Source organism: Panthera tigris, chromosome C1 (assembly GCF_018350195.1).
Source record: "Panthera tigris isolate Pti1 chromosome C1, P.tigris_Pti1_mat1.1, whole genome shotgun sequence".
NCBI classification, from domain to species: Eukaryota; Metazoa; Chordata; class Mammalia; order Carnivora; family Felidae; genus Panthera; species Panthera tigris.
Window position 1 is genome coordinate 13,962,926 of NC_056667.1, and position 12,218 is coordinate 13,975,143.

At 55.3% G+C, this 12,218-nt stretch overlaps 1 protein-coding gene across 3 annotated transcripts in view; it reads right to left on the minus strand.

Moving 5' to 3' along the window:
- Nucleotides 1–12,218, minus strand: part of CAPZB (capping actin protein of muscle Z-line subunit beta) — a 134,209-nt gene that overhangs the window by 25,161 nt on the left and 96,830 nt on the right. For all 3 annotated transcript variants that reach the window (XM_007083759.3, XM_042997367.1, XM_007083758.3), the window contains exon 4: nucleotides 9,254–9,367. In XM_007083759.3, coding sequence (XP_007083821.1) covers nucleotides 9,254–9,367 — 114 coding nt within the window. The remainder of the gene's footprint in view (nucleotides 1–9,253; nucleotides 9,368–12,218) is intronic.

A 12,218-nucleotide genomic window follows, 5' to 3' on the forward strand; every position in this document is an offset into this window, starting at 1 on the left:
GGGCAGCGGGGCTCAGGGGCCCTGGCTCAACCCGTGAGGTTGAATTTGGCTCAGATGAACACACACAAGCACACCACCACCACCATATACCACGCTGGTCTGGGAAAAGAAAGCAGGAGACGACGGTGCATGGCCTGGCGGCTGGGGCCCATCACACTGGGAATTCTGGAAAGAAGAGAAGGATCCTCCACCTTAATAAGGCAGCTAGGGTCTGCTGGCTGAGCCTTTGTTAAGACCACCCACTCTTGATTCGTGCACAAAGCAGCTTCCCAGAAAAGATGGGTCTACCAGGAGTCCGGGAGGCAGCTCAGCCAGGAGCACAGCTTGATCACTGAGGAGAGCTGGTCCTTCCTTCCCGATGGGGGTCTTCACCCCAAGACGTGCAACTGCGTGATCCAAGCGTGACCGTGTGACATATGCTTGTCAGAAGCCAAGATTTCTGGAGGAATCAGAGTCACCGATGCTGATTCGGGGGACTGTGTTTATAAACAAACTTCTTTTTTGCACACGCCTGCTTTCCATTTGACCTTCCTCCATTTTCTTGGTAAAATTTATTTTTACAGAGACAGAAAGAGAGCGCACACATGGGTGAGGGGTGGGGGGGAGGGAGGGAGAGAGAAAGAGAGAAAGAGAGAAAGAGAGAGAGAGAATCCCAAGGAGGCTCTGCACTGTCAGTGCAGAGCCTGATGTGGGGCTCGATCTCAGGAACCGTGAGATCATGACCTGAGCAGAAATCAGGAGTCAGACACTTAACTGACTGAGCCACCCGGGTGCCCCTCTTTGACCTTTTAGCAGATGAAACTCAAGACGGCGTGCCAGGGCAGCCAAACCCTGAGCTGCGGCCTTAGGATGGCGGGTGGCTCACTCCCACCAGCCGCCTCCAGGCTGGGGGCGGCTTGCAGGCTGGTCTAGACTCTCTCTTCAGGGGCTCCGGAAGCCTCAGCGGACAGTGTCCGTGTCAGAGTGGCGGCCACGGGACAGCTGAACCTCGCACTGTGGGGGCAGGACGCGGACCAGCTCCGCTCCCCCGGAAGGCAGACAGGCCTCTCTCTCGGCCCGTCTCCCTAGCCAATTAAAACGGCACGACTGAGGGGGGCCCGGGTTTCCCCACTAACTGGTCCCAGAGCTTGCACACAAGCCCAAGGCTGCGGCAGTCCGGGTCCCGCAGCAGGCAGGGAGGGTTCCCAGAGGCCCTCCGTACGCGTGGCTGAAGATACAAATAATACATGTGAAAACCCAAGTACTGATTACACTGCCGACAAGTGTAAAGCCAGACACAAACCCTGTCCTCGCCCGCAGTCCCTGGAGCACGGCCTGCAGCTTGGTGCAGGGACAGAAAGCTTTACGCATCGTGAGCCGTTCAGACCTATCTGACCAAATGGCCCAGGTCTCATCAAGCTCCAGAACTTTCTGAATTATCTCCCCACCACTTCACACTCCAGAGACTGAAGGTAATGGCCAGCTGTTTCTGGGAAGGCACTGGGTGACCTTAAAGCTACAGATTTTACCTGGCCAGACTGAGGGACGAGTAGTTGGGACCCAGTAGCCAGACTAAGGGAAGTCTGGGGTGGGATCTTTCCACTCAGGCCTCTCCAATTCAGCCTCCAAATCGCTTATGGAGAGTTTCTGAGGATGCACTTCAGAACTGGCCTATGTTCCCCTGGGACCCTCCAGACCCTTCCTGGTGCACTGAGAATGACACCCAAAGCCCATGCCTGACAAGGGCCTGGGTACCTCTCACTACTGCTCATACCCTGCTCCAGCCTCCACTCAAGTGACCCCACAGCCCAGGAACCACAGCCCGAGTGACTCCCACTGCTCAGAGCACTGGCTCACCCACCCTGCCCCTGCCAGGCTCCACGGCTGAGCCCTCCACCCTGCCCCTGCCAGGCTCCACGGCTGAGCCCGGGCTCTCCACGACCACCCGAGGTTGTGATTCACTAAGAGGCTCACGGGACTCAGCACAGAGTCTTCCTCCCCTCCAGGAGCTATTCCAGTGGAAGGAGACAGGGCAGAAGCAGCCGAAGGGAAGGCACGAGGGGGAGGACCTGAGGAAACCAGACACAAGCGCGCAAGAGCTCGTGACTCCTCTTTGGGGTCAGACAGGACGTGCTCCATTCCTCCAGCAATGAGTTGTGTGAGGTGCTGTCTACAGGGACGCTCATCAGACCCGGTGACCAGGATTTTTATGGGTAGAGTGCTCCCTACCCAGCACACACAAAATTCCAGGCTCCCAGAGCGAAGCAGGAGTTCAGCATAAACCACAGGGTTTGTGCAGAGAGTTTAAGCAACACGCGCCATTCCTATCAGGGAATGGCGGGGACCCTCCCTGAAAACCAAGCTCCTGGACGCCAGCCAAGGGCGGGCCTTGCAAGGACAGAAGTACCACACCGGCTACTCGAACTCTCTCCTGTGCAAGGGCAAACCCACTATCATCAACGCACACTCGTACCCCCCTAACTAAAGTCAGGCTCTTTTGCTCTCCTGCCTCCACACCTGGGTTTGGTCCTTCACATCACTCAGCAAATCGTGCAAGCACTTTGTTCCCTTCCTCGGGGTGCACCTGCACCTCTTCAACTTCTGTTAAAATGTGAGTCCCGTGTTCGGGGTGCCTGAGTGGCTCAGCCGGTTAAGCGGCCGGCTCTTGATTTCGGCTCAGGTCATGATCCCAGGGTTGTGGGATCAAGCCCCACGTCGGGCTCCAGGCTGAACAGAGAGTCTGCCTGGGATTTTCTCTCTCCACCCATCCCCCCCTTGGCCCCTCTCCACCACTCGTGCTCTCTCTCTCTCTAAAATGATAATAATAAAGCCCTGGGTGGCTCAGTCGGTTGAGCGTCCGACTTCGGCTCAGGTCATGATCTCACAGTCTGTGAGTTTGAGCCTCGTGTCGGGCTCTGTGCTGACAGCTCAGAGCCTGGAACCTGTTTCAGATTCTGGGTCTCCCTCTCTCTCTGCCCCTCCCCCGCTCATGCACGCGCGTGCGCGGTCTCTCTCTCAAAAATAAACAAACATAAAAAAAATTTAAAAAAAAATGGTAATAGAAAAAGTGAGCCCCATGAGGGCAGGGGCTGCACCTGACCCACTCGCTGGTGTGCCTTGTGCTCAGGGCACAGAAGGTTCTTAATATCTGTGGAACGATCGTAAGTACTCTCTCCCATCACCACAGATGGGAACCACTTCACTCCGTTTTCGAGACAGAACTTACTTGAGGTCTCGCTGTGGGCCAGTAGCTGAGCCCCAACCAGAACCCACAGCCTTCCAGGGTGGCTGGTGATGTGACACGGCCTGCTCTCTCACCACGTCTGCACCCAAAGCCACCTCACACCCACAACCATAAAAGGCCCGGGACACGAAACATCCACGGGATAACTACTGCCGAACTAGAATAATCTCGTCGCGCTTAAGTCGGTGCAAGAGGAGCCTTACGAACAGCACCTCACTGAATGCCCCCCTCACCCCTAAGAGGGCAGGGGGCACCTCTTCAACAGACAAGGAAACAGACGCTCAGAACGTTCACATACTTGCCCAGAGTCAGTGAGTGAGTAAGGGCAGAACAGAGAAGGAAGTCCAGGCCCTTTCAAGGCCCGGCTCCTCCTGATTCCACAGCCGGCCACTCAGGTCCAGTGAAGGGGGGGAGAAGGTCTGGGGAGGCAGCCAGGAACATGAAGTTCCAAGGATTCGGGAAACCAAGGCGATAAACTTTTTTCACACACAGATGTGGATGCCGTGCCCCTCCAGGGCCAGTGTTGCCCAAATGTCAAATGACAGAGGGACAGGATGGAAGAAGGAAGAGGCAGAAATAACCACAATTCGTGCATGGCCCCAGAGAGGGGAGAAAAGGCAGGGAGCTGGGGGCAGCCCGTCCACCCAGCACCCTGGCTGCTCCCAGAGAGGCTTGTGGGTTTCTGGACTGCCACACGGACGGACGCCAGCCTTGTTTCATTCTATAAACTTCTTCCAGACAAGGAGAGCTGATTAGAAAAGCTAATTAAATCTTTTGAAGATTATCTCAGACCCGAAGCAAGGGAAGAACACGAAACGCCTTCCCACCCAGCTCCTCCCCCCCCCCCAGACTCTGGCCTTCATTAAGCTTTGATTTCAATCAATTGCACACCCACTAAAATTAACTTATAAGGCCAATAAATTGCAACCGCATGTTTGAAGGTATTATCTGCTGCAAGCCAAGAGCCAAGGACCGCAGAGCACGGGGCAAGATGTTTGGCACAGACGGGAGTAATCATCTCTGGAAGAAAGCAGTGCCAGCCCACTTGGTCAGAACATCTGGTCTCAGCAGAATCCAGGCCGACAGAGGCAAAAGTGAGACCCGGTGTGAAAGCCAGAGGTGGGAAGGTTTCCCTGGGAACCCGAAAAATCAAAGCACCGATCCTGGGGTTCACAGTGCGAGGTCCCTGGCAGCAGCGGTGGCCGCCCCACATTGAAATCCCCACTCCCGACTCTTCCCCGAGGAAGATGCATCGTGTAGATCAAGCGATGGGGTTTTGTGACCGATGAGCTACCCTAGGCTTGGGCCTAAAAAAGCAGTCAACTTTGCCAAGAAAGAACGTGAAACAATCCCATAAGCCAGCCGACCAAGAGCCTGCCCTTTCTGCTACCTTTTCCCATGTCCCCAGGTGCTACGCAGGCCGCGGGGACACTCCTTGGACTGAGCCAGGCCCACGATCACAGGTACGAAACCGTCTTGGGGTTTGGCAGAGGAGAATGGAGTAGCCTGGATGTTGGTGACCAGGGTGGGAGGGCTTGGACGAGGGCAGTGAGCCATCAGGATGGCCTGAGAGTAGACAGCGACCCCACCCAGCCCGCCAGCAAAACAGGCTTGTCCCCTAAGCATGTGCAGCAAATTGACTATTTGGACCTAAAATGAGGGCTGCTTGGGTGGTACAATCAACAGTCGTTGGGACAGTTCTTCCTCCGGGGAAAGCTGCCACCATACCACTGATGATGGCAAAAAAGGGCATCAATGAACATGGGAGGGACCCGAGTCAGAGGCAGGGAAGCAGAGACCCGACCGGCTTGTGAGGGGCTCCTACTTGAAGGCTCCTCCTGCCCACACCCCAACTGAGGGCACATTTATCCCATGATGGGGGAAAGGTGCATGCAGGCAGGAGAGGGGGCACCACGCCCCTTACAAGTGGAGGGTCTGTGGGTCCATCCATCCCTGGCCCCGGCTCCCTCCCTGTGACCACTCTGATCAGTTCCAGGGGCTCATAATTCATTCTAACTCTCTGCAAACTCAAAGCCTTGACACAGCCCAGATGAAAGCACCACCAACCCCGCCCCCGGACCTGAGGATAGAATCCATCAGGTCCTCAGGATGCTAATGAAGAAGCCGTAATCTCTCAGGGCAGAGAGCAGCCTCTGGGGAGACAGCGAGCACTCCCTCTCTGGCAAGGCCTGGGTGGCTCTAGATGCCTGACCCGGATCACGTTTCAGTTCTGGTCTCAAGCACTCACTCTCCCAAGGAGAACAGCAGGAGAAGGATCGAGGTTAACGGGTCCACGATAAGCAGGGGAGAAAGGGGTGTCTGCCACTTTGCCGGAAGACAAAATATCCCTGCAAGGTCTTCAGGCATAAGCCAATGGGGGCGGCAACAAGGAGGGTGGCAGGAAGGAACACTCCGGATCTCTGTGGGCTGCGTTCAGTGGCCTTCCCAGCACGGTGAGGGCCCTTCCCACCAGCAGTCTACACGACACGCTCCCGGAAGTGTTCACTGCAGAAGGATTCTGAGCCCGCAGGCCGGAGCCTGGTAGCTTCAGTCCCTTGAGAGGGTCAGTGGTCAAGAAGTCGGGCACAAGGCAAGGCCAGTCCTAACTCTGTGACCCATCAGGACCCAAGAAATCAGAAACATCTGGGGTCATCGGGAATCCAAGACCAGGTGAGCACAGGGGAGGAGTCTGCTCTCCAGGCTCCTCAACGACTATGGGGGTGCAGGCCAAGCTCCAGCATGGAATGGGGTGCCCCCGAGACGGCAGCAGGCCCTTGCGCCTCTTCTGCGCTCGTGGTGGCAGCACTTTTCTTCCCGGCCCCTCACGCAGCAGACACAAGGCAGTGCTAGGGGAACGCCTCCCCTCGCGGCAACCTTTGCCAACACGACAGGGAGACAGGCGGAAGGAGGGCTTTGTGGCCTCACTCGCTGGGGGCGACAACAAATGAGCCTTTCTAATGGGAAAGGACAGAGCTGAAGGGTAAAGGGAGGGCGTGACCTACTGCCCCTTCACCCCATGGACCGATCCGTTTCCCGGAACACCCAGGTAACCACTGGCTTGTGCTCAAGGCAGAGAAAAGGCCTCCTAGCCCCCAGCTGACTTCTCTCTACTCCAAAAACACAGGGTAGAGAAGAGGTCAGCCTTCTGGGCCGTACCGTGGTCACCAACGTGGCTACCACCAACTCGGGAACTGAACTGAGAATGGAACTTCTGGAGGTGAACGATGTACCACGATGTTAGGAAAAAAAAAAAAAAAAAAAGTAATTAAGAAAAGGAAAGAAAGAAGAGGGGGGAAAAAGATTTGTTTTCATAATTTTTAGCCCAGAAATGTGTCTCATTTTAACTCTCGTCATGTGTGGTCCAGCTGGGAAAATGTTCCTCACACATGGTCTCAGGAGAGAGTGTCCTCAGTACTCTGATAACAGTGGGTGGTTTGAAACACGACACTCCGTCCCCAGTGACAGCTCTAATCACCACCTGTGTGGTGGCCTGTGGTTGCTGGCACACGGGAAGAAGCGGGCCTCCCCGCACCCCCCACACCCAGAGGCCCGGAACTCTCTCCTCCCTGCTAGCAGCAGCACGCAGATGCTGCTGGGGACAGAGGTGCGTCCTCTGGGCTGGATTCCATGCCTGCCACGGCACCTCAGGGTCTGGGCTTGTCCACTCGGGTGCAGGAAGCCGTCCTGTCAGTCCCTCTCAAGCCCACAGCGGGTCAGCACCCCTGCAGAGGTGGGCACAGGCTCACAGACACCTTCAGGTGGACATTTGCTCAGGAAGGGAAGTCTCTTCAGGAGATGCCGTGAGGAGATACCCCCAGGGAGGGAGTCCCAGGCCTCGCTATACCGGAGCGGGGTGACCGCTCTGGCCAATCAAGACCCCACAGAAGGCACACGCCTAACAATGACCACGTGTCGTCACATATGTGAACCAGCAAGACGGGAGGGAGAAGAAAGTCAGAGACAAAACTGGGCCCTTCCCTAGGTCTGCCCCAAAAGGGCAGGACCAAGGCCACGAGTCTGAATCACTTCATTCAGGAAATCACAACTCAAACCCTTAAGTCCAAAAGAAATCAGAACCACTCTCGTTCGGACCCCTGGAAAATCCAAGAGGCGCCCGCACAAGCGGCCTGACAGACTGCTCTTTCCTGGCTCGGGCGTGGCTGGCCCCCTCCGGGCATCAGACCTCAGCTCCAAGGTCACGTCCTGCAGAAGCTTTCCCAACAGCTCCGCTTAAAGCAGCCAGTCACTCTCTGCCCCACCACCCAGCGGGGTACCTGCTCACAACCGTCTTCCCACAGTGGACACTTCGAGAGGGCAGGAACGTGGTCTAGCACGTTCGAGGCCACACCCCCAGTGCTTGGCGGGCACCTTCCATGCCGGGTGAGTAAGTGAACAGACTCTGGACTCTGGACAAGGATGACTTTACATCCCAGGTCCACTGCTCACTGGCTGTGTGAACTTGGGCAGTGTACTTCGGCTCTCTGAACCGGTCACTCACTGGCAGAATGGGGACGATCCTTTCACGCGGGCTGTTCTGGAGAGTAGATGGGGGGGTGGGGGCGGGGAGTCCAGCGAGGCCGTGAGCACAGCGCTCACACCGTCACTGGCTGGCCACCGCCCATCGCTGCCCTCTCATTATCAGTACCATCCCCACAGCACGAGACGGACTCCACTTGGGAGTTCTCGTAGGAGAGCTGTGCCGGCCTCCTAGCAGACGGCGGAGGGAAAGGTGGCAGTAAAAACCAACTACGGATACACACGAGGAGACAGCGGTGCGTCCCCCTCCCAGCCTCACCGCACGAGCAGCAGGTCTCCGGCGGCGTGGTTCTGGACTCGAGAACGCTTTCAACACCAGGATTGGTTTTAACTGTGAAAATCAGTGACTCGTGTTTGTGGCAACAAACACGGACTCACGCGCCAGCTCTTTGCCTCGACATCCTGTGGAGCCCACGGTCTCGTCTGTAAGGAAGGGACAACCCTCTTCCCCAGAAGTTCTTGTAGGGACGAAAGGTAATGTACGTAAACGACTGGCGTGTGACAGATATCGAAGATACGGCTGAATCACAAGGCGAAGCATTCGGGGGCGACCGAGCTGTTTCAGGCCACCTGTTCCCGGCTTCCTCAGAGCCGGGCTTTTGTATTTCATGCGTCTGCTTAAGCGTCATGGGGATTTTCTGTGCGTGTATGCCTGAGAAGTGTCACTTTTCCTCCCGAGCCAGCTTCTAAAAGACATTCTTTGTTAAATGTGTTGGAGCAAATCTGCTGTGAGCTGGAAGCCCACTGCAACTGTCTGAAAACCGGAGTCCTGCAGTCGTCGCAACACGTGCACCGCCACCAGCTGCTGGACAACGGTTCTGGCGGTTCGGATGCTTTGCTTCTCTCATTTCCACTTTCTTGCCCACAGCCTAGATCCGGGTGGGCGAACAGCCCGAGGGCCAAATCCCACCCACTTCAAGGCTCGAGAGGGTTTTTAGGTTTTTAGAGGACGATATGTACAAAAAGAAAACACTGAGAGTAAAGGACAGACACTTAAGTGACCTGTGAAGCCTAAAATTTAACTTGCTCTCGGGCCCTTCACAGAAACCTCTGCGGATCCCTCTCTGAAATGACCCAATTTGGGGCAATGCGTATTTTACGGCTGTGCTCTATTTTCAGTACAGAACTTTTACAGTGAGATTCTACTGATTAGGGAAAAAATGCTTCAGAGGCTAACCTTCTCTGGGGCCTTTCCTTGCAAGGTCGATCGATTAAGTGGCCGCTCCCAGTGGCACCTGCTGTTATTATGAAGCACAACACGGGACCCGCACGGGGGGCTTGCGCATGGCAGCGTTCCACCCCCGACCGAGTCAACTCGTAACCGACCCGGTCGCCAAACAAACACCCAGCATCCTGCCGTGAGTGCTGTTTTACTCAGTTAGGTGAGCCAGGTAACAGATTCAAGGAAGGCTGTTTGGCCCGGTCACACTTCCCTTTTGTGATTTACTTATCGAAGCCACAAGAGCTGGAGTGCAAAGGGAGGAAGGAACTCACAGGTCTCGATACTGGTCAAAGGCATTGTTGGCTTCCACCTCCAGCTTTCTCAGCCGAGCCGAAGGCATGGCCCCGTCTTCCAAAGGAGGGTCATACTTGTTACTCCATGGTGACCTGGAGGGGAGGAAGGAGAAAGAGATAACATGAATCGTTCCAGGAAGACACGGCCCGCGAGCCGTGAGCCCAAGCCCCAGGTGCCTGACATTTCAGAGGCAAAGTCACTATCCATAGCAGTTTCCAGGCCCTGCTCGGAGTTTGCAGAGCAAGGGCTTGAGGCACACAGGCCTGGGCACGGACCCCGAGTCCCATCTCTCGTCAGCTGTGTACTTCTGGGAAGCGTCTTGACTTCTCTGAGCCTCCCTTTCCGAGTGTGTAAAATGAGGCTACCATTTGCTACGAGAAGGCTGTTGTGAGGAGCGAAGGAGAAAACACACCGAGTGCCCAGACCAAAGCCTGGCATGTACTAAGTGCCAACGATGTGACACCTTCTTCCCCCTTTTCTAATTTCCCTCTTTTCACCTTTGTATTGATCAACAGACGCCCCTCTCGCCTCTCTGACCTGCTGGCAGTTCTGTATAAACTTTTAATCCAAAGACCTGCCTACACAACTAAAGATAAGAGAAGGGAGCTGTCCGTTACGGAGGCAGCAAGAGACTCAGCCCCAGGGGAACTGCTGATTACATGTGAGAAAACCTGAGGGGTCCTGTTCTCCATGGGAACAGGACAGCCTTCCCAACATCCAAGACCACGGGCACATACAAAGACAGCCAAGTTGGGGCGTCTGGGTGGCGCAGTCGGTTAAGCGTCCGACTTCAGCCAGGTCACGATCTCGCGGTCCGTGAGTTCGAGCCCCGCGTCAGGCTCTGGGCTGATGGCTCGGAGCCTGGAGCCTGTTTCCGATTCTGTGTCTCCCTCTCTCTCTGCCCCTCCCCCGTTCATGCTCTGTCTCTCTCTGTCCCAAAAATAAATAAAAAACGTTGAAAAAAAAAAATTAAAAAAAAAAAAAAAAAAGACAGCCAAGTAATGAGAGGCAGCCTTTTTCTAGCCCAAAGACTTCCCGCGTTAAAAAAAAAAAAGTATTTTGCCCCATCAGGAAAGCATTTAATGACAGAGAGTACTGGAAAGGGGGTTCCAGGGGAAGTGCCTAATCATGCATTCCTGCAGGTGGAGTTCAGAGAAAGAATGAGAATGAAAAGGAGAGAGGAACGGAGGGGCGGTGCGGGTGCCACGGGCTGTGGACAAAGTCCTTCCCACTCCTGGACGGAAACCCCTTGACGTCTCCACCATAAGAAACGCATACCGCCTTTCCACGTCGCCCCCAGCTGACAACCAACCTTTGCATCGCAGAGAGTTCCAAAGAACCTTTCAATTTGGCATTGATTTACGGAAAAAAGGGATCGCTGTCCTCAGAACCCCAGTGTTAATGAATTCCGTGCACAAGCCTCATTCTTCCAGGGGACTTCACTGCCCCCCCCACTCCTGGGCACCTCCACAAACAAATCACAACCGCACCCCACCGCCCCCCCCCCCCACTCCTGGGCACCATCACTAACAAATCACAAGTCTGGAAACAGAGGGAGCTGGGTGGCCACTCCTCCAGCTGCCTTTGCACACAGGCCCCAGCTCTCTCGGCTGCTGGGCCACAGAGGGCAAGTGCGGGAAGAGTCATCGGCCTGGCTCCCAAAGGGGGCTCTAGGCAGTAGTAGCCCCGGCCACTTCGAAAGCAAGGAGTCTGAAAACCCTTCTTTCCAAGCTGACCATTCCTCTGCACCATTTTCCTCTCTGTTGGAACAGAGACTTCACAAGAACGGGGTAAGATGCTCCTTCTGCCCCCTGACCAGCAGCCAGCTCTGTGATCACCCTGAACTGGGCACACAGCACAGGGAAGAGTTATCCAGTAAGCCAGGACCCATCTAGCTTAGGGAGCAGCTGTGAAGTGGACACTACGCACCCTCTCATCTTTGCCTAAAGGCCTCTCCCTTCTAGAGCGTGGCTGAGGTGTCTGTTCTTACTGTTATAGCACGTGTTCTTCATTCCCCCAAACTGTGATCAGAGAACTCTCCTCCACGACAGAAATGTTCTCTATTGTCACCGACCAAAATGGCGGCTACTATCTTTCGGTTGGCTGCTGAGTGTCTGAGATGTGGCTAGTGCAACCGAGGGGCTCTGTTTTAATTTTACTTAATTTGAATTCATTCAGGCAACCAACTCCAGAACCAAGGTTCCAAGAAGGCAAGTCTTTCCTGTCTTCTTTGTCCGCTAAGCACCTAGAACATGCTGGCACGCAACCACATGCTCGCTTAAGCTTTTAAGAGAATGAATAAATCCCTCCCCCCCCAACACACACACCCTCCACTCTCACATACAGATGTCTATCTCTGCAGCTGCCACAGTCCTAGCCTTCCCTCCTCCAGGCCAGAAGGGCGCCTGGGGAAGGAGCCCACGTTGCCCTCCTCACATCCCTGCGCCCAGCACAGAGCTCCCAGGTGGTGAGCACTGGTGATGGGCCGAAGCCTTACAGCACGGGGTGGGAAAGAAGGACCCAAGGGGATTCTGCTGGTGGCCCTCCAACCAGAAGAGAAGGAGCCACCCTCCGCTCGTTCTGAGGAACAACAGAGGCCTCGCAGCAGATCCCGAGACAAAGATGCAGTGGAAGAGAATCTGAGGCCCCCCTCCCTGCCCCCCACGTGCCCCTTTCAAGACTTCCCAGAATACTCCCGGGCCTGACCTTCGTTTCCCCAGCTACACAGCCATCGCCTTCCTGCGGGCCTGGAAGACCTTCTCCAACTGGCTTTTATTTGGAGGTGACCTGATTAGACACAAGAGCCCATCTCTCTTGCAGACCGGGGGCCTGGAATTTTCAAGAAGCCTGTAACTCACATTTCTCCTGGCTCACAGACGACAGCATTTGAAGCCGTTAGTCCTGGAGCCGGGGTAATTGTAGCTGGGGGAAAAAATCATAACA